The following is a 22,805-nucleotide window of genomic DNA, read 5'->3' as shown; positions in this document are numbered from 1 at the left end:
GCTAGGCTACCGTTTATGTATATGATATGCCATAGTGCAGGCTAAGCTAATTCTTCTTTGTTATTCAATTTCTCTTTGTATTGAATTATCATAAGTCACTCTGCATGAGCCTCCAGAATTAATAATTACTATACCATATATGTATAGAATATACTTTATAGTGTAGGCTAGGCTACCATATCTGTATACTTTGTACTGAATACCCTAGTGTAGGCTAGGCTATATTCAAGATACATTTTTTCCAACAAACAATGGGTTTTTTGGAACCTAACCCCATCATAAGTAGGATAATATTGTACCTGTACATGCATTTTTAGAGTTTTTTGTGTTTGAAAAATAGACAGTTCTAAGTGTTTTTTGAAGGGTTCTAAGTATTCGCGGTGTGTGTGTGTGTGTGTGTTACGCATTCCCCGTGAATATGGGGGGTTTACTGTACTAGCTCCAACAGCTGCCTTCTTTTTGTCTCTGTCTAATTTGTTCAAATGACCATTCATATTCTTCCACATTCCAAAATTGGACATAGCGACACATCATGAGTCAAAAAAGCCAAAAGTAGTCTAAGTCAGCAAAAAAATAGTCTAATTGTGCTGAAAAGGCTACCAAAAGAGAAAGTAGTTCACCAAAAGATTCCAAATAAAATCAAGAGAAGCAAAATTCCAAAAAACCACTGATGCTAATCACTGTAACCACAGCCGTCAGCCGGCAAAAACATATTGATCTCACTTGCTGAGCTGGTTCCTCTCTTACCCCGAAAGTGGGCGGGATCAGTCACCTAGCCAAAACAAAAGTAGTGCTACTGCAAATTTCAAAATTCTAGCTGCCGACGAGTTAGAAACTTATAGCTACGTAATTACTTGGTAAGTTATTATATAAAAAGCCTATTTTTTATAAAGCCTGGATAATGAGAGGCAAATTTCTTCTCAGGTTACATTCATAAAGGACCCACAGAATGCCATATCTCCATGTAGTGTCACAGGCCTTCTTAAGATCGAAGAAAACAGTGACATGATACCGTTTGTTAGCAAATGCGTCATATACTGAAGATTCTATTCAAATCAACACATTAGTTGTGGAGTGCATACTTCTAAAAGCACACTGAGCAAGGGACAGATATTTGCCATGTTCCCAGTACCACACCAAAGAAGTGTCTTGAGTGGTCTTTCCTTGGTTTCACAAATGCAAGTAACTTTATCATCATCTTGGAGCAGAATAGGGTCTATCATCATTTTTCTTTGGAATATTAGCAAAATGATTAGCAAATTTTTCTTTGGAATATTAGCAAAATGATTAGCAAACACATTTGTCACCAACTGGGAATCTGCAATTTCACAACCATTGATCTCAAGAAATGGAGGTTGAAAAGGAATAAATATGCCAGCTATTTTTCTCACTATCTTCCAAAGTACAGTTAGAGGAGTTCTTAAATTTAATGATATGAAAATTGTTCAAGATTCCTTTTGCGTTTTATTAATTTCCATGTAGAAATGAGGCCTTCTTTCAAAATTCAACAGGGTAATACATTTCTGTCTGCTAGTTTATGAATTTCCTGGCACTGATGAGTCCACCTCGGAACTGGTCAACAGATAAATATGTCTGAAGTCCTAAGTATTTTTTCAAGTCCAGCCAGGAATATAATTCTATTAAAACTGTCAAGGGTATCATCCAGGGAGAGAAAGTCACCAGTTGATCTATCCACTGAAATGTGTTCCTGGAATGTTGCCCAGTCAACTTTATAAATGTTCCATTTAGGCAACATTGAAGATGGAGGATCTGAAGATGCATTCATTACTATCGGGAAATGGTCACTGGTAATCCATCATTTATCACTCACCAGTTGAAGTCAGTAAGGCAGTTAGCACTCCATACAGAGAAGTCAACTACTGACAATGTGCCCATCTGGACATGGAAATGTGCAGACTCCCCCATGTTTAGGATTCCCGCATACAGTAAACCCCCTGTATTCGTGTTCTCTCGATTCGCAGACTCACCCATTCGCGGGTTTTTCTGTGGAACCTATCTAAAATTTATTCACGGGAAAACTCACGTATTCACGGGTTTTTCTCTGGAACATCTATAAAAATATTTGCAGGGGAACCTGCCTATTTGCGGATGCAGATTTTTTAAATTTTTCGTATAGCAATATTCTGTATTTTCATATTATTTATTGTATAATAACATTAAATAATAATGTAAATTAATAATAATACTACAGTACATATAATAGTAATAGAAATTAAATAAGGGATTTTGACAACGGAAAAATCTATTTCTGGGGGAAGACCTGTGTCACCCAGTGAAATGGTTCCAATAGCACACATTTCTAGGTATAAATATTGCTAAATATACCAGAGAAAAAGCTATCCATAATGCCAGGGTTACTACCCCTGGATCGATCACCACAATGGTGTCGGTATGCACTAAGGGGTGAGTGGTAGCCACTATCACAGGTGCTCTGCCCAACAGATCTCTCCGTTCTCAAAGCCCCCAACATGGGAGAGCCGTTCTACCTACTACCTTCCGCTCGCTGCCACCTACCACTTGCGCCCGCCATCTTCATCCCAAAATTAGCACCCTCCAAGCTTGGTATGCTATCCGGGTGGGAAAGGAAGTATAGGGATGGGTCACTGGGTGACACAGGTCTTCCCCTAGAAATAGATTTTTCCGTTGACAAAATCCCTTTTCTGGGCTGGACCTGTGTCACCCAGTGAAATAGTAACAGAGAATCAGCCATACAATAGCTTGGTGGTACCATCTAAAGATTACCTTAATGGAGTTAAATAAAACTAAGAGAACAATACTGTGTTTTTAATAACCCCAAATTATAAAGTTCAAAATATAATTAAAAACTATAAGGCACATAGTCTAGAAATACCAAATGACCAACACGAAGATACTTAATGCTAAACAGATTATGTCTTAAAAACAGGATATCCATGTTACAGGCAGGAGTCAGGCTGTGAAGCAGACCTGACCTAAAAGGCTAGAAAGCAGGGCATGCAAGCGAGGCAGGTAGGCGAGAGAATATACCAATAGGTAATTTAATCAAGAATTACATTACAATAAGGATAAACAAGAGTTATATAAACTAGTCTTGAGCTGGACCAGGAGGAACAATACTTCCTGCAGCTACAGTGGAATATTTAAGAGCCTCTAGGGACTTAAGATAGTGGCGTTTAAATGCTGTTGGTGATTTCCAGCCCGTATACTTTTAAGGTCATCAAAATTCATATTGTGAAAATAATTAGCTGAGGTGGCTACGCCGAATATCATGTACCAGAGGTACTGAATCCGGGTTAGCCTGTTTAATAAAATAAAGAATTTGTTGCCTGATGGCCTTTAAGGAAATGGTACCTCCATTTTCCCTAAAAAAAAGAGGGCCTGAAGTTCTTTTAGAAGTTCTATTTAAATAAGCTTTTAAAGTGTTAACTGTACATAAAGATAGATCCTGTGGAAGGGGAATAATCTTCCAAGGAGACCATCTATTTTGTGGATCCTCATTCTTTGCTAGAAATCTGAGATCCGGAGACAACAGAACTTCTGACGGGAGGAACTCAACATGATTCGGTTCTCTAGAAAGAGCAGATAGTTCAGAAATTCTAGCCCCTGAGGCTAGACTTACTAGAAATAACATCTTCCTTAACAGACTCAGGTATGTACATAATTCGTTATCAGTGTCTGATGCTAATTTAAGTACGTCATTTAAGAACCAGGAAACCGTGTGTGGACGGATTGCTGGTCTAAGACGAGCACATGCTTTAGGAATTGACAAAAAATATGAGTCTGTAAGGTTAATATTAAAGCCATGTAAAAATATTTTTCTTAAAGCAGATTTTGTTGTAGTAATAGTACTAGTGGCCAGTCCTTTCTCAAATAAGGATCTGAAGAAAGAGATTGCTAGATTCGTGGTCATTTTCTGAGCTTCAGATTCCCTTAGAAATAATGCTAACTTTTTAACTGCTGAGTCATATTGTCTAAGTGTAGATTCCCTCTTATCTGATTCTATGAACAGTGTGTTAAGAGGGTCAATGTTAAGCGTCTTTCTGAGCTGCAAACTTCATGAAGTCCATAAAGCTAGGGCACTCAGAATTCTTGAGGAAGCTGACACAGTCCGAGTTTGCACTACTTGTGTCAATCTTGGATTGGGGATCTGTTTGTGCTGGAGCTTCAACTCCAGTAGAAGAGGAAACCAATTGCTCTTCGGCCAGTTGGGTGCCACAAGTGCTACTTGACCTTTGAATGACCTGAGTTTGTGTAAAACTTTCATCAATAGGTTTATTGGTGGAAACAGATAGATCCTTTGCCATCTGTTCCAGTCGATTGACATCGCATCTGTGGAATGAGCTAGAGGATCTAGATTGGGAGCAACGTAACACGGAAGCTTGTGGTTGCTCTCTGTGGCAAACAGGTCTATCTGGAGACCCGGTACCTGAAGGCAAATCCACTCGAACGATGTCTTGTCCAAGGTCCATTCCGACTCCAGCGGAGTTGTCCTGGATAGTGAATCTGCAATGACATTTCGAACACCTGCCAGGTGGGTAGCTGACAGGTGCCAAAGATGTTTCCTTGCCAGAGAGAAAATTGCAATCATTACCTGATTGATATGGCTCGACTTGGAGCCCCCTCTGTTTAGGCAATGTACAACTACTGCACTGTCCAGCACCAGTCTGATGTGAATCTGTCTGGCTGGACGTAGTTTCTTTAATGTTAGAAATACTGCCATTGCCTCTAGAATGTTGATATGGAACTGGCGGAATACTGTCGACCATGTTCCTTGAATTTTCTTGTGTTGGGAGTATCCTCCCCATCCGCTTAGGGAAGCATCCGTATGGATCACTAGCGATGGAGGGGGAAATTGAAGAGGCACTGACCTTGCCAAACTCTTGATTGTCGACCATGGTCGAAGCCTCTTCCTCAATACCGGCGGAATTAGAGACACCTTGTCTCTGTTTCTGCTGTTGGCTCGTTTCCGCCATACCCTGTTTATATCCTTCAGTCTGGCTTTTAGTAACAAGTCTGTTAATGAAGCGAACTGAAGAGAGCCTAAACTCTTTCCTGGGTATGACGAGAGGCTCTTTTGTTCTTGAGGAACTGCCTGGTAGCTTTGGCTATTTCCCTCCTTTTGGCTGGCGGAAGTGACAGTTTGTGTGTGTTTAGGTCCCATTGGATTCCCAACCACTGAAATTGAGCAGCCGGAACTAGACGGGATTTCTTCCTGTTTATTTGGAATCCCAAGTATTCCAGGAAGTTGATTACTGTGATTGTTGCTTTTCGACATTCCTTGGCGTTGGATGCCCATATTATCCAATCGTCCAGGTATGCAGCCAGCATAATCCCTTGAGCCCGTAGTTCTTGAACTACTGTCTCTGCCAGTTTGGTAAATATTCTGGGCGCTATGTTGAGCCCGAATGGCATGACTCTGAACGAGTATGCTTGTTTTCCTAGTCTGAACCCTAGGTAAGGAGAGAAATTTCTCGCAATCGGGACATGATAATGTGCGTCTGAAAGATCTATAGAGGTGGTGACGGCCCCACGGGGAAGTAGGGTCCGTATCTGCGAGATTGTAAGCATGCGAAACTTGTCGCATTGAATGTATAAGTTGAGACAAGACAAGTCTAGAATTACTCTTTGCTTGTCTGAGTCTTTCTTTGGGACACTGAACAGACGGCCTTGAAATTTCAAGTGTCTGACTTTCTTTATTGCCTTCTTTTGCAAAGGTCTTTTGCATAGTCCAGTAAGTCTTTGGATGGAGGCTGATGGAATCTGACTGGCGGAGGAGGCCCTCTGCTCCAGCTCCATCCCAGACCTTTTGAAATTATGCTGTGGGCCCATGGACTGAAGGTCCAATGGTCCCGGAAGAGATGCAATCTCCCGCCTACCTGAGGCGGCTCATTGATTGGAAGAGGTCTTACTTCCTCTGCCTCCTCTGGCTCCTCTTCCACGCGAGAGGTCTGGACGCTGCTCTACCTCTGTAGGCGGCTCTGGCTCTACTACCCCTTGCATGCCTATTGTATCCCCGAAACGCCCCTTGGTTTTCAAACGAGGCGTTGAAAGCTGGGGATGTCATGAAGGCTGGCGGAGCCGAAGCTTGCTGAGCCAGCTGCATTAGTACGTACTGCTGCTGAGGCTGTGCCTTGGATGTGGAAGGCTGTCCGATCTGTGAGACCGGTACCGCCTGAAGCACAGTCTGAGCCTGAGGCTTCCGATAGCTCTGGAATCTCCTGAACCTCTTCCTTTCCTTAGGTTGAGGTCCGGAGGTCTCAGAGGACTTCCTTTTGAAAGGAAGACCCCAGCGAGAGCGAAGACTCTGGTTCGCTCTGGTTGCCTCTGCCAGGACATTATTGACCTCATCCTCTGGGAAGAGGTTAGGTCCCCAGATAGAGCTCGTCATGAGTCTATTGGGCTCATGCCTGATGGTGGCGTCGGCAAAGATGTGCTTTCGGCAGTTCTGCCTCGCAACCACAAAGTCATAACGGTCCGATTGGAAGGATGCCAATAATGATTTTGTGAGGACCTGAAACAGAGGTTCGTCAGTATAGACTAATGCAGTTACCTCTGAGATGGTGACGGAATGAAGGGAGCGACTCAACCTGCATCTAGCTTCATACTCCGTCTTCAGCAGAGCATCCGGAATCCTGGGAAGTTGCTCGCTGAACAGGGTGGAGGCACACTCGGGATCGAGTTTCCCCACCGTGAACGTTGCCAGAGCTCCCAACCAACATTCCGAATCTCCGGGGAAGAGAAGGGAAGTAGGATCTGTCTCCCGGAGTTGAGGTATGGGTTTGCCATCTATCTCAGCCTGAAGGGTCAGCTCTGCAATCTTAGTAGTGCAGGGGGTCAGGATAGAGTCACCTACAGAGAACATCGTGAAACTTCCTCTAAAGGGAGCAAGTTTCGTGTTCTCGCACTCCCAGTCAGTGAGAGCGCGCATCAGGGTGGATTGAGCTTGGTCCCTAGGAAAGATGACCGTTTCCTTAGGGACCTTATCGGATCTAATCCAGGCTTCCTCAGTTAACCTGGCAAAGCCTGGATAGGGAGGCACTAGGTTGGCTGGAAAGAACTCTAGTTCTTCCAGACGACGAGTGCCCAATCCCTCTATGGTCAGTGTGCCATTATGCAGGGAGGCATGCAGGGCCAGCCGCCACGGGTTCCCCTTATCAAAGGGGAGCAGTCTGGAGGCATCCGGGACAACATGTGACTGCTGTACTGCTCTGGATTGGATGAATCCGGAGAGCAAGCTTTCCTGGGCCTGCATCCTCTGTGCCAATGACAGCACTGACTGTCCGGAGGTCTCTAAGCTTGTGACAAGCTGAGACGAGAGATCTTGTAGCCGAGCTTCAACCTTAGAGTCGATCCTCTGCATCAGCAGGTCGACGAAAGCCTCAGAGTCGAAGCTAGGCTGTGGGGCTTAGCCTTGAAACTCTGGTCCTCGACCCCCTTAGACGGGAGTAGCCTTACTTAAGGACGTCACTGGTTTGGGAGCCAGTGACGACCTAGAGGAGCTGGCGGATTAGACCTTTGAGGTCTAGAAGGCTTAGGTAAGTCCTTCTTCTTCAGAGATTTCACCTTGGGGATAACAGACCGAGATCTGTCCCCAAGGTTAGCCGACTTGGAAAATCCCTGAAAAGAAGAGGACGAAGATGGTGAACTAATTAAAAGTGATCTATTTCTGCTACTTTCACCTGCCTCACTTACCACCCTACCTTCTACCTGATGGTCATCTACGCTCATCGGTTCGATGTGGATGTTGATGGCTGCTACTTCTTTCGCCACCTCTTCGCACAGATTTTCGTCTTGGGGGCTGCGTCTCTTCCTGATCCTCGCATGAGTGGGGCGGCCACGTCTTGGTACTGCGGCGGAGATCCAAGCATTCGGATAAAGGAGATTGCAAATCTCCTCCGACAGTACATAGGGGTGGCCAGATGCTACATTTCTTCCAAATCCGCCGACCCAGGTCTTCAGGGTCGACAGCGAAGAGGCTCGGATTGCTTGGTTAGACTGGAAGAGAAGATAAGACTTGCTAAAAATATTCTCCAATTTTTTTGCATATATCCATATTGAGCCATTAAAATCAAAAGGAACTAAAGGTTAGCAGTCTCTTGACACTTACCGACTCATCTGTTACCAGCTCGTAAAGAGCATAACAAATCTCACAGCCGTCTGGGTGCCAAACAACCAGGTCTCCAACTTGCACCGCGCAGCTGGAGTGCGAGCGGCACACCTCGTGTCCGCAGGGTTGTTGGAGGACGGCCGTGCACCCTGGCTCCTGACAACGTACCATCTGTAAGTGGAATGATGGTACATAAGTATCATCAAGGCAAGACCCGCCAGAACTAAGTCCGGTGGCAAAAGTCTATCTTAACATAGATTTATGGATGATGGTACATGAGTATCATCAAGGCAAGACCCGCCGGAACTGAGTCAGGCAGCAAAAGTCTATTTTAACATAGATTTATGCTACGGAATGGTTAACTAATATTTATGTTATAAGCAAGCACTCTATGTTACTCCGCCATGACTTGTCACTGAAACCTCATTGTGTCACATAATATGGAATCGGTGTAATATGAGCGAAATAGAGTGTTCGCATATAGCCCATCTCTCAAATCGCCCAGGGCAGTAACCAAATAATGGAAACCGTAAAATATGCCGGAAACCATACCCACCGGGGTGGTTAAATGGACAATAACAAACGAGAGATCCGACTAGTCCGGCGGAGACTCCGCTGCCTCAAGCAGGCGGTAAACATAAAGTACTTTTAAAAACAACTAATTCTATCATATCGTAACTCTTATTTGCTTTCACAGGACAGTGTTCGACGCTCCAGCTACTAACTACTAAAAGTAATTAGTAGCGAGCTAATGAGACACCGCCCGAACTAATCTGGCCCGGAAAGGGAAAGGTAGGTGAGTGGCGGAAACCCGGTGGAACGGCGACCGGTCAGGTGGATGCACCCTCCGAGAAGCCGAACACAACCTCCTATACGGAGGTGCCGAGTGCAAGCAATCGGCTTTCCTCTTACGAGAATGTCGCCCAGGCAACGTCGCCAGATTCTAATCGTTCAGGTAAAGAAGGCTATATACACGAAAAAGCCGGAGGATAAACCTCCTTGTTCCTAGCCTACCCTCCAAAACCAAAACTTTTTGGCCTGGTCAGGAAGGCTAGGATTGAGCGCTACAGGTGTGGGGAGAGAAGAACCTTCATACTAATCTAGCCTCACCCTCCAAAACCGAATCGGCCTGGTCAGGTGGCAAAGTATGAATTGAGGAGCCCTCTCACTATTCTAACCTCACCCTCCAAAACCTAAAGGGCTGGCCAGGTGGGCTAAGTGTGAATGAGGAACTCTCTCACTAGCCTAACCTCACCCTCCAAAACCTAACGGCCTGGTCAGGTGGGCTAAGTGTGAATGAGGAACTCTCTCACTAGCCTAACTTCACCCTCCAAAACCGTAAAACGGCCGGGTCAGGTGAGCTAGGTAGCCTGAGCATCGTGTAAGAGCGCATGTCATGCCTAGCCTAACCCTCCAAAACCATATCACGGCCTGGTCAGGTAGGCTAGGCTAGTAACTACCTTATTAATAGAATTTAAAACCAACCTTGTTACCAGAACAAATTAATATATGATATAAGGTTAACCACCCATGATGTGGGTTAGCCTAAAGATTATATATATAAACATAAATGATTCGGTGGCAGAGAAGGAACCCGAAAATCATTCGTAGGTAACTTTAGGTACCAAGGTGGCCTACCTCTGACGCTGAATCACATGCATAAACTAATCCAGGTATGGACTTGCCATCCATCCTTATACACATCAGCTATAATCATGATAATAATAATAACACCATCGAGAAGGCACCAACTCGCTGGTGGAGGAAAGGAAATTAATAAAAAGACTCAAATTCTATGATCAGAAATAGTTGAGCCTAGCTCAAGACATGATACAAAGGTTCCTTGCCTCTTCACCAGCGACATGGTAATTTCTCCAAAATATGCTCCAAAAACCAAAATGGAGAAATGGATAGTATCCAGCAGAATTTCGTTCTGCTAACTATAATTGTGGAGACTGAAGGTCGAAAACGCAACAGAGGCAAGCATAGCCCACGTTCGGCTGTGCACCTGGTAAACATATATTATGTACAGTTCATAAATACTGTGCCTCTCACGTTTAAAAACCAATCAGATATAGTACTCAACTTAGATGGTGTGAAATCCTCACGGGATGACATGATTAAAGCCGTAATTAGATTGAAATCACGTAAAGAAAAAGACACGGTGTTCACGTGTTGTGCTAAATTTTGGAATGAAGATGGCGGGCGCAATGGTAGGTGGCAGCGAGCGGAAGGTAGTAGGTAGAACGGCTCTCCCATGTTGGGGGCTTTGAGAACGGAGAGATCTGTTGGGCAGAGCACCTGTGATAGTGGCTACCACTCACCCCTTAGTGCATACCGACACCATTGTGGTGATTGATCCAGGGGTAGTAACCCTGGCATTATGGATAGCTTTTTCTCTGGTATATTTAGCAATATTTATACCTAGAAATGTGTGCTATTGGAACCATTTCACTGGGCGACACAGGTCGAGCCCAGAAAATAATATTATGTAACACTACACTGGGTACCTGTAATAATAATAAATAAAGTTAAATCATATGGGTAGTAACTGGTGATGAATGTTGATTACAGTATGCAGTAGATGATGATGATGATGAATTAGCTGTGCAGTACGATGAATGACGGGAGGGGCTGTCATGTTAGGTATTTGAACATGGCAACGAAGGTGGTACGGTAGGGCTGCATGAGTATTTTCCCTTCTTCATGCTCAATGCAGGCGACTGCAATTAATGTCATGCAGTAATGGGCCACTACTTTTCCGTGACTTTCGCCCTCTCTTAACATAACAATCATGCCTACTTTCTTCTAATCAGTCATTAATTGTAGGCTATTTGCCAGAGGCCTTAGAAGAAGCAGAGCATTCAGAGGACATCTTAATGCAAGATTTCAAAAAATATTCTTAGTCCATAATACTGTACACACAAAACACACAGACGAGAGATAGCAATGAAATGAGTTATATTGGGTCATTTGCTGATAATCTGCTGCTACGGTATACGCATGGTACTACTGTATTGTACGTCCATATACTAACACTGATATTCTGCGCATACAGTACTGTACATTTTATTAGATTTTTGTTGTAGGATGATTTTTAAATATTATATACATACAAAAAGTGTTTTAGGATGACACATAGTACAGTACTACAGGTAGTATGTACAGCATATCTAAAATACGTAAGACAACAGGAATAGCAGGGTGCGTATGTTTACATCTGCGGTGCGTTGCATTTTCATGTACGTACTAAGTATATATTCATGACTACTGTAAGTACATTTTGTATGATGAAAAAATGATTTACTAATTTTCAAATATTACAATACTGTAATATATTAATGTAAACAGTAAAATTTCAATAACATATATTTGTTTTTCTTAAAAGTGCTTCACCCAAGCCACCTCTCCGCAAATATAAAGAACTCGAGATGCTGAACACTGTGTACCCAGGACCAATGATACTCGACACACTATTGGCTGTCATCTGCAAAGCAGCCAACCCAGAAACACCATTCATTTTCCTTGGTGCTCACTGGCTGTTCACTTGGTGCTGACTGGCTGCACATTCACGACCAACTCGCGAACATGGAATTCTGGGAGACTGCATCCACGGCATCCTTCTCAGTTCATGCGCAGTTCGCAGGATCTTCTTACTGTGTGAAATCGCGCATCTTTGTGTTTGGTTTCTTAATCTTTGTGCATCAGCGGTATTTGGCCATAAAATGCCTCCTAAAAAACGCCCACGCCCTGCTCCTTCTAAGGCTTCTGGCAAAGAGTCTAAAAGAAAGAAGACTGTTATGAAACTTGAGAAGGTGAAAGTTCTTGATATGTTAAAGGAGGGCAAAAGTTTTGTGCAGTTGGCCACCATTATAATGTTAATGAGAGCACAGTGAGATATATCAAGAAGAAAGAGACGGAGATACGAAAGTCTGTCAGTATGAGCTACTTCGGTAGTGCAAAGACAGTTGTGACAGTGCGGGATAAAACAATCGTGAAGATAGAATCTGTGCTGGCATTCTGGATAAAGGACTGCTGGAAGAAGAACGTGCCCCTCAACTCCAACATCATTCGTGAGAAAGCACGACAACTCTACCAGCAGTTATCAACTGCTACAGAAGGCGACGACATAGTAATGGTAGAGGAAGGCGTTGAAGGGGAATTAGAATTTTTAGGCTTCAATGAACCAGCACCTACAGAAGCAGAAGAAGGAGAGGGGAAAGAGCCCCAAGCAGGACCATCATGAGCGCCTCAAGGTTTCCAGGCCAGCAAGGGGTGGTTCCACCAATTTCAAAAGCAGTTCCACCTACAGTCTGTTACTATGCATGGGGAATCAGCTTCTGCAGACATTGAAGCAGCCGCGAAAGATCCGGAGACCTTCAAGAAAATCATCAAGGAGAAGGGCTACCATCCAGAACAGGTGTTCAATATGGATGAGACTGGCCTGTTCTGGAAGAAGATGCCTTCCTGGACATACCTTATGAAGGACGAAGCTAAAGCCTCTGGATTCAATGCCCAGAAGGATAGGGTTACCCACATCATGTGTGGGAATGTGGCTGGTTTCATGCTTAAACCAGGCCTCATTTACAAGGCTGCAAACCCCAGGGCCCTCAAGGATAAGAACAAGGCATTGCTTCCTGTGTTCTGGATGCATAACCCTAAGGCCTGGATCACCAAAGTCTTTACAGAGTACCGGTTCCATCAAAGCTTCATCCCTCACGTTAGGCAATACCTGAACAATTTGGGCATGGAGTTCAAGGTGTTGCTGATTATGGATAATGCTGGTGGCCACCCTCTCGATCTTTATTACAAGGGAGTCCAGCTTGAGTTCCTCCCCCCCCAACACCACCTCTCTCCTCCAGCCTATGGACCAGGGCGTGATCCGTGCTGTCAAGGCACACTATACCGGGATCTCCCTCCAGCACCTTGTGAATGCAATGGACAATGACAGTGAATTTACGCTAAAAGAATACTGGCATAAATTCACGAATGCCACGTCTGCCCATCATCAGCTGATCACTGAATGACATGAAGAAGACCCTGAACGCGTGCTGGAACAAGTTGTGGCCGGAGTGTGTTCATGATTATAGGGGCTTCTCTCCTGAAGAAATTCAACATTCAGCCATTAATAATGGTTGTCCAGTTGGCGAGGATTCTAGGTGTGCTGATGAAGTCTGCCAGTGAGGAAGAAAGTACGCCAGGTTCAGGGGAGGAGCAGGAGGAAGAGGAGGGTGGCCTGACTTTGGAACATCTGTCCCACATTAAGAGCATGATCAAGGATACACAGGAGTGTTTCAACATGGGATCCTTATACGGAACACTCCTTAAAGTTTTCAAACATCCTTGACTTAGCATTGGAGCCCTATAATCAAGCCCTTACCACCATGAAAAAGCAGCGACAGCAGCTGCTGCCTATCACCATATTCATTATACGGACGAAGAAGGCCCCTCCAAAGCCTCCCAAATCAACTGAAGTAGAGCCTCTTGAATCGCCTGAAGAAGTGCCTCTCCAATTGCCCGAAGAAGTGCCTCTTGAATTGCCTGAAGTAGTGCCTCCCCAATCACCTGAAGTAGTGCCTCCCAAATCAACTGAAGAAGTGCCTCCTGAAGCGCCTCCTGAAGGTGAAGAGGCACCCTCAGATGATTTGTAATTCCTCTGCTTTGCTGTGCAGTCATATCTTCATCGTCATTCATCGGACTGCACAGCTAATTCATCATCATCATCTTTAATCAACATTCATCACTGGTGAGTACCCGTATGATTTACGTATGTAGTAATCTTAATATGTACGTAGTATTAAATTTTTTTAAATGTGCATACTTTTTTTTCTCTCTCTTTTTGTGAATTACGTATAAATACCAATGGTTCCCCTCTAAAAGAAAATGAGACGACTTGTAACTGTATGAAAGAAAATGTGCGCGGCTGAATACGTAGGGGGGACCGAATTATTTTCACCTACAGCTGTAAGCCATACAGTACGTATATATACATGTAACGATAAAATGTTTAAGATGGCTTGGAAATTATATTAATAAAATATCACTTCAAAGATTAATACAGTAACAAGGAAATAGTTTAATCTATATTTGATGTAGGCTGGCATTCCTAGGCATACTTTGGTGTTTCACCTTTCATGGTAGACAGGTATAAGTGTTTTTAAAGGGGGGGGGTTGTAAATATTCCCGGATTTTAGCTATTTGCGGGGGGGTGGGTGGGTCTGGAACGCATCCCCCGCATATACGGGGGTTTACTGTATTCACTTTCTATGATGGAAGGGCACTCTCCTCTTTGACTCGCAGCTATATCACCCCAAAGAAGGTATATGCTATTCATATCTCCCAGAACAACAAGAGAACATAGTAGCTGTTGAATGATGGATCTGAATTCATCAAAGGGTAAGACTTCACCACGTGGGAAATAAAGAGAGCATAAAGTATATTTTCTTTGCAAATGGATATGCACAATTATCACTTGCAGTGTAAACTGGATGGTAAAGGGATTCTGTGGGGTGCTATTATCAATATATAGGGCTACACTCCCATGTCGTCCTATATTTATGTTATAAGGGAGTGATAGGCTTCATACTCTTGTGGGCTCGGATACATATTATTACCTATCATAGTTTTCTGTGGAGCTATACACTTCCAAAATGAGCAGCTCTCGTTCTTCCCACTTAGCTCTAATTCCTGACAGTTCCACGAGAGAAAAGGAATAAATTTTACTTATACCGAGTAAATTAGTGGCCCTTTTCAATGTTTTTATTTTATTTATTAATTCATACTTTCGGTTGCTTTCCATTTCAAGGATGATGATTGTGCTGTTTGCGTGAAGGAGGAACCTACCACACTTGGCACAGCCTCCCTAGAATCAAGGCTGTTGGGCACCCCTGATAGTGTCTTGTAGGTGAAATTTCATGCTTCGGAGCAACAGAAAAAACTGGTGCTGCCTCCGGAGCGGTGAAAGTGTCAGACATTACTGGTGCAGCCTCTGAAGCTCTGAGAGGCTCCAGAAAGACAGAAACAGCAAATACAACTGGTACAATCTCCAAAGAGGCAGGAGTGCTAGTTAGTGCTGACACAACCTCCAGACAGGTGGTTGCATTCATGTCCCTTCTTCGGCTAGCAGCAATACTAGAAAATGATATTCCCGGCCTAACAAAAATGCTTAATATTTTTTGTTTAGCCTCTATAAATGTGATGAGTTCAGATCTCCTAATTTCTATAATTCTTCTTCCATAATGTGCACATCACAATTCTTTTCAGAGAATGGATGACTATCTCCACAATGTATGCATTTTGTTTATCTATAACATTCACCAGGCTAAGGTTCGCTACCCTTAACGCACATGGCATGCTTGCCTTGTATTTTCTACCAACAATATTATAAGATATGACCATATTCTTGACAATAAAAACATCTTCCTGGTCTTGGGATATAATGTTTAAACTTAAAACATATCCATGCAGCTTCTATTACACAGTGTCACTTCAACTTAATGAACAGCTCAGGGGTCTGCCCATTCTGCTATGTAACAAAATCCGCTAAGAGACAAAGACCTACACAACAGGGTACCCCAGGGATAACACTCATAGCTTACGGCCTAGTGCAATTCCATGTAAAGCATCCAACAGCCTATCCTGACCACTATTTTGTAATTATCATTCAAATTAAAGTACTGAGTTACATATTCAAACTCACATATATGTCTGCAAAATGACTTGCTTCTCACAATATGTGAACATACCTGTACCTACTTACACTTACAAGATGTGTAAAGAGCTGTACAGTACTGTATACAAAACCCATAAAAAACCCATAAATTATAAGTAAAACATAAACATTGTTTCTTTTTTAACAATTACCCCAAAATTCTTCATAATAGAGAGAGAGAGAGAGAGAGAGAGAGAGAGAGAGAGAGAGAGAGAGAGAGAGAGAGAGAGAGAGAGAGAGAGAGAGAGAGAGCATAGTTTATCCTAACATGATGCATACATGTGCATATACGTTGTAAACATGCACACAAACTGAAAAATGTGTAACACTACATTAATGTATTAGTACAGTGCAATACAGTACTGCATTAAGTAATGCCAATAAAAATAGGGTAGGAAACAGAGAGAGAGAGAAAGAGAGCACTACAATAATGTACTGTATTAAGTACAGTACAATACAGAAGAGAGAGAGAGAGAGAGAGAGAGAGTTGGGCCCACAGTAAGTGCATATTCTTTCCTAACATCATGCACAAAGGGGGAAAGCATTGGTCATGTATGTGCACATCTTTGTCCACTATCCACCCTCACAGGCACAGCCAGGAAAGCATCAGTCAACACGACTATGTTTGTTTATTCATTCACCCTCCACCTCACAGGAACAAACAAGAAAGCCTCAGTCTGCTTTCCAATAAACCTATTGTACTAACTAGATTTATCTTGTAAGTACAAAATACGGGGTTCGTTCTTTCGCCCGTCGTAACCGAAAATCGTTAAGCCGGAACATCGTCGAAAATCGTCAAAAATCATAAGAAAACCTTACTTTTAATGCTTTGGGTGCATTGAAAACGATGTAAACTGCATTATTATTGAGTTTTACATCAAAAAACCTTCAAATTATGATTATTCTGCCATTTTGGGGCCATATTTCTTCCGTCGGATCGGCGTCGATAGCGTCGTTTAAGTAAGCCAGGAAATAATTTCTGATGAATATATTTGAAAAGCGTCGTAACCTCGGAACGTCGTAAGCCGGAACCGTCGTAAACCGGGGACTGCCTGTACTCTGATAATTTTTACTGGACTCAGACGAGTCCTTTAAGTAACAAATTCCGCTAAGTTGAGGTGCCACTGTATAAGCTAAGTTGATGGAACTGAATGTAATAAATCCAACTGGGAAGCAAAAGTAAGGCTCTTTTGATCTTCTTAATTCTTGCAATTCTTATTACACCCTGTCCTCTCCATTCTTCTAAGAGTTTCTCTTCTGAATACGTTATTAGCTGAGAGGCACATATCAATCCCTTGGAGAGATTCATGGAGAGATTCAAGAGAGCATATATGATGCAATCAAGTTTAACTCTTCCAAGATCCAATAATGTTTTTAATATTTCACTTTCTTCTATTATCAGTTTTCCCCAACCTTGAGATATCACCTTAGGTTTATGGCCTCAACACTTCACGATGACTCTACCCATTAAAATTGTCCCAATTAGGATCTTCAAGACTGACGGTCAGATATTTATGAAACAAGATCTCTGATCCTATTTCAAAAACATTTCTAGAAAACTTCCCTTTACTCTGTGCTGGGGGATAGGGTTCCAGTATAATTACACTTGAAGAAGGTTTCCTAGCCATGTCCATGTCAATGCTGGGATCATCAACTTTTGGGTGTTTTGACGGAGCACCCACTTCATCAGATGAGGCTGAAATTGCTATAGCAAGCCCAAAAAGATCCGTCCCTTATCAAAGGATATGACTCCTCTCTCCCATGCAGCTCAACATAGGAGGGGCTTCAGTGAGAACCAATCCTCTATTAAGAAGAGGCTGACTTCCTTAGGGCGGGCAAACACTGGTCAGTAGGAGCAAAAACCCTTCCCACTGTCAGCTCCAACACCTGGCACCACCCATTACCCACAATTATGGGATACTTAGTACTGGATTGAGGGAGCCAGACACTTCACAGACCAAAGTCTGTGCCTCATGGAGTAAGGGCATAAATTCCAAAATGTTGTTCAAATCAAAGTCCAAGATCATTTCATGGTTGTCAACGAAGATCTTCGGCTCAGATTATAGTTAGAGAGGGAGGACAACAAGATGGAAGAAAGTGAAGAGAACATATGTAAAGTAGATGGCCTGACTGTAGTTAAAGACAGAGAGACTTCTAAGGTCAAACAAAGGAAAGAGAAAATCCTACTGTTCATGTGCCCTTTTGCCATCACATGGCTTCTCCACACAACACAAGGTTTTACAGTGAAGCCCAAGGACTTCTTCAAGGCATTGAGAGGGCAATGGCATGGAAATACAAGAAAATGTCACTATGGTCTACATTAATAATGCAAATACTGTATAGTGGAATCTGACAAATGAGGTAAAATATACAGAAAGCCAAAGCTGATTGGACTATAACAACATAATGGGGGCATTCTTTATATTTTTTCTTTGTAAAAAATGCTGTAAATGTTGAGTTACTTCCACCATATAATCAAATTCTCTCTCTCTCTCTCTCTCTCTCTCTCTCTCTAGTTACACATTACATGAATAAGATTTATTGTATTACATCATTCAAAAGCAAAATCAACTAGTGTGATAATTCATGCTATCATTCTATAACTCCCAAGTCATTAACTCTGGAAAGTATAATAACTCCAAAGGTTCCGATAACTTCAACACTATAGTTTTGCTATAAATGGTAAACCGTTTACTGTACTAGCTAACTACTCTCATTTTTACCTGTCATCAAAGAAAAATTACAGATTTTCATTAAAAGTAATCAAAATAAAAGACTTAAAATCATTACACTTTATATTGGTACTGGCATTTACATAAAATAAGCAATAATAAACCTTATACTTTTCTGCAATAACTAAATCTATTTACTTAAGACTACTTACTTTGTATTTGAAGTAATGTCTTCAGGTTGATTGAAAAACAGAGGCATTATATGAACTAAAGCTGAGAGAACAGCCTCATATCTTCCATGCAATACCAGCTCATGGACGCAGTCTACACCATGTTCACAAAACTGCAGAGCAAGCATGAAAAAGCAAAACTTTGTACATTTAAAAAAAACACTTGAAAATTACATTTCATTAAGTGCAGTACAGAATAATCTTTATTATTTCATCTGTCCTCTCCATTACAGACAATTCTTTTACAAATTAACAGGCTAACATTTATTACCACAGATTCTCATAGTACTTTTTAAGTCACAAGTTTAAGGAATACTATATAAAGCACGTGACAAAACTGAAAGTCCTGAACTATCACTAAGAAATATTGCTCTGAGAAGCCAAATATCAACAGCACCAACCTCAGGCAGGGAGTGACCCCAAGTAGTCAGAAGCAACGACGCGTAAAGAGCCAGAGGCTCACGGTCCATTAAGCCCCGTTTTACTACATTCATTGTTGACCTAAATTATAAAAAAGTACAACACATAGAAACAGAAATAGTGCAAAAATCTAGGTTTTGCATGTTCACACAAGATTCAATTTCAACTTTGCAACAGTAATCTTATTTCAGGCATTTTAATTAAATACTAAAAACAAGGGACCTAAAATAATAGGGAGCTCTGAATGTCAAGTTACAATGAAAGTGGAATCTGGATAACTTCTTGAATGAAAATTTGATACCATTTTCCTATAAACACAAAAATGTCTGAATTTCATCAGTTTTCATAAATCCAACACAAATGTATGAGTGCTTAACCTCAAATTTGCCTACCCTTAGTCTTACAAATACTGTAATGCTAAATCAACGATGAAAATATTATCTTTTGGTATCGTGGTATTTGGTAAAGGGAAAAATATCAACTCAAGTTTTAATCTCTTACCCTTGCTGGATTGCAGCTGAAGTTGGATCTGGGATGTTTTTAAGTAATGATGATGGAGCTTTCAACATGGAGCAGACTTGGCGCATAGGCTGATCTAGCAAATGCAGTCGTAAGCAAGTCAGCAAATTCCAGGCCCAATCACAGAAAACCTTCAGAGAAAAAATTGAAATACAAATTTCTAGTTGTAATTACTTGACTATAAAAATGAATGGGTAAAACTCACAATAAAAATGTTCCTGATTTTAATTTATAGTTCATAATGTTAGTATACTACAGACTGTCTGAAGAACCATCAAAAGAGAATGTGTGCGTATGTGTAAATCCACAGAAAAAGACAACTGTAGTAACTGTGCACCACGAAAAAGCCTAGTCAAAATCCTTGCAAGATGGTAAGCCATCATAAAGACAATGGCCAATTTTTTTTTTAATTTTTCCTGAGCATCCTTACAATTAAACAACCAATATAGTACTTGATATAAATAACAATAAAAACAATGATACATAAACTCTACTTCATACAAGGAAGTAAATACTAACACGTTCAGGGGAAGGTGCATACATCACTGACGTGACTTGCTTTACACCCTCTGTCAATATGCTTCGTTGACTCATCTCCCTTGAAACTTTCATGTATGATTCTAATACTGTCAAAGCAACCTGGAAAAGAGTGGCAATAGGTCACTTGTAGAATGAGTAATAAGCTCAAAAGAATAGCATAAAGCTAAGAAGATATTTGCTTGAATAAAAAGCCGAGCACAATCCTGAGAGGATACATAATTGGTGACCCTTAAGTCATTCATTTCAACAAGAAATTAAATAATAATAATGAGAGAAAATTCAAACTCACTCTTCGATGGAGCTGATGAGGGAGAGCAAGTGCTACTTTTGGAGTGCTTTCATTCCAGTTCAGTTTTGTTATAATTACTCTTGCCAACTGATTTTCAATGCTGGGAACAGGGGTGAAGAGCAGCCAATGTGATACACAGGTTATGTCATCGTCACTAGGCTCCCACAGTTGTAAAGGCAGGGCGCGAAATAGATACAGAGCCATGCTCCCAATATTACATAATTTTTCCTGAAAAAACAAAAGATGTTCCATTGGAGGTAAAATGCTAAAAAGCACAAAAAACCTGCTTTGTTGTAAATTATACAAAATAAATGCATGAATGATTGCACATACTGAGCTTTGAACTATATAGGAATGCTGATTCTGGAAATAATATGATTGAGAAACCAAACTAAAACAGCATGTTCTAAACCTATATACACATATATTTGATGGCATATAAGACCCTCAATTTTTCCTTCCAAAATGGATAAAAATATATACTAGGGTCTCGTAGACTACCAGTGTTTGTTCCTAGCAATACTCCATAATATAGCAATACTGCAAGCATTTACTCAAATATTATCATTATCACCTTTGGCACCAAAGGGAAACCAAAAGGTTGCCAGTTATTTGAACTTGCCAGATGCATGAAAAATCCTTATAAAATATCATTCATATATCCTGAACAGTTCTTTCATCACCCATTATCTGCAAGCCTACAAATTTTTCACATTTCTATTATTAAATAATTCCTACCATCTTACTATGAACATTATCCTGTGCTCAACTAACACCAGCCATAGCGTGAAGTGCGCTTAAATCCATTCAGTTGACCAGAACATACACAACGATGCATTAGACAGCAAACACATTGAAACAATGTGTGCTGGCTTGCCTTTCTCTCCCTTTCAAAAATCTTTTGTTTTTACTCATAGAATTTCACAGATCTATGTAAAATCTGGACTAATTTTTCCTAGTTATTGAAATGCAAAAAGTAATTATAGCAAGGAAAATATGAAAAAATGAATGACAAAGTGAGCCACGTTTATCTACAAAATATACAAAACAAATAAACATACATGTTACATATGCATAAAAAATCTCTTTCTCTTATCACAGAGAGAGAGAGAGAGAGAGAGAGAGAAAACAAATACTACTCACCCTCCTGGTAGTGTATGCACAGCCCTTGATATACAGTACATAGAGAGAGAGAGAGAGAGAGAGAGAGAGAGAGAGAGAGAGAGAGAGAGAGAGAGAGAGAGAGAGAGAGAGAGAGATGGGCAGTTGGCCTTACTTACATATCAAATTCATGAATAATTATGGAGGAAGAGAGAATACATTAATATCAATATTTGAAAACTACTAAATCAGTTTTTTGTCATAAAAAATGTATTTAATCATGGAAATAAAATGAAAATCAGTAATTGGTGGATATTGCTCTATGAGAGAGAGACAAAGAGGTTGAACTGAGTTGTTCACATCGGTAAGCTGTTTTGCGATTACGCAGGATTTTAATTTAAATTTTTATTGATACTTTTCTGTGGTGACCTTAATATTAATATTTGAAAATTGGTAAATAATTTATTTATCATAAAAAATACATTTAATCATTAAAAAAAATAAAATTCAGTAATTAGTGAATACTGTACTGTTCTATGAGAGAGAGAGAGAGAGAGAGAGAGAGAGAGAGAGAGAGAGAGAGAGAGAGAGAGAGAGAGAGAGAGAGAGAGAGAGAGAGAGAGTGAGTTCAACTCAAGTTTAACAACAGTAAGCTGTTTTGTGATTTCATGGGATTTTAATTTTAAATTTTATTGATACTTTGCTGTGGTTACCTTAATATTAACATTTGAAAATTATTAAATCAATTTTTTTTCTAAAAAATGTATTTAATCATGAAGATAAAATAAAAATCAGTAATTAGTGAATATTGCTCTTCGAATGTAAATGTTATTTCTTCCGTTTGGACAGGCATCGTCCAAAATATCATCGAAAATCATATGAAAGCCTTACTTTTAATCCTACGGGTGTCTTGAAAACAACATATCCTGCACTTTTATTGAGTTTTTCATAAAAAATACCTCCAAATTTTGACCACTCTGCAGTTTTGGATCCATTTCTCTTCCGTTCGGATCAACGTCGTCCGAAATATAGCAGAAAATTGTACAAAAACCTTACTTCTAATCCTCTTGGCATCTTGAAATGGCATAACCTGCATTTTAATTGAGTTTTTCATTAAAAACCTCCAAATTTTGACCATTCTGCCATTTTGGATCGGCGTCATAAACCCAGAACATGCATTGTAAACTGGGAAATAATTTTTAATGACTATATATGA

At 41.1% G+C, this 22,805-nt stretch overlaps 1 protein-coding gene across 2 annotated transcripts in view; it reads right to left on the bottom strand.

Moving 5' to 3' along the window:
• The window catches only part of Epg5 (ectopic P-granules autophagy protein 5), a 474,230-nt gene that overhangs the window by 339,493 nt on the left and 111,932 nt on the right, over window positions 1-22,805 (bottom strand). For both annotated transcript variants that reach the window (XM_067119916.1, XM_067119917.1), the window contains 5 exons: window positions 20,489-20,716; window positions 20,179-20,298; window positions 19,642-19,790; window positions 19,122-19,221; window positions 18,703-18,833 (listed from right to left, as the gene is read on the bottom strand). In XM_067119916.1, the coding sequence (XP_066976017.1) occupies window positions 18,703-18,833; window positions 19,122-19,221; window positions 19,642-19,790; window positions 20,179-20,298; window positions 20,489-20,716 (728 nt within the window). The remainder of the gene's footprint in view (window positions 1-18,702; window positions 18,834-19,121; window positions 19,222-19,641; window positions 19,791-20,178; window positions 20,299-20,488; window positions 20,717-22,805) is intronic.

Source organism: Macrobrachium rosenbergii, chromosome 17, assembly GCF_040412425.1.
Source record: "Macrobrachium rosenbergii isolate ZJJX-2024 chromosome 17, ASM4041242v1, whole genome shotgun sequence".
NCBI classification, from domain to species: Eukaryota; Metazoa; Arthropoda; class Malacostraca; order Decapoda; family Palaemonidae; genus Macrobrachium; species Macrobrachium rosenbergii.
This window is presented reverse-complemented; position numbering and strand designations above follow the sequence as displayed.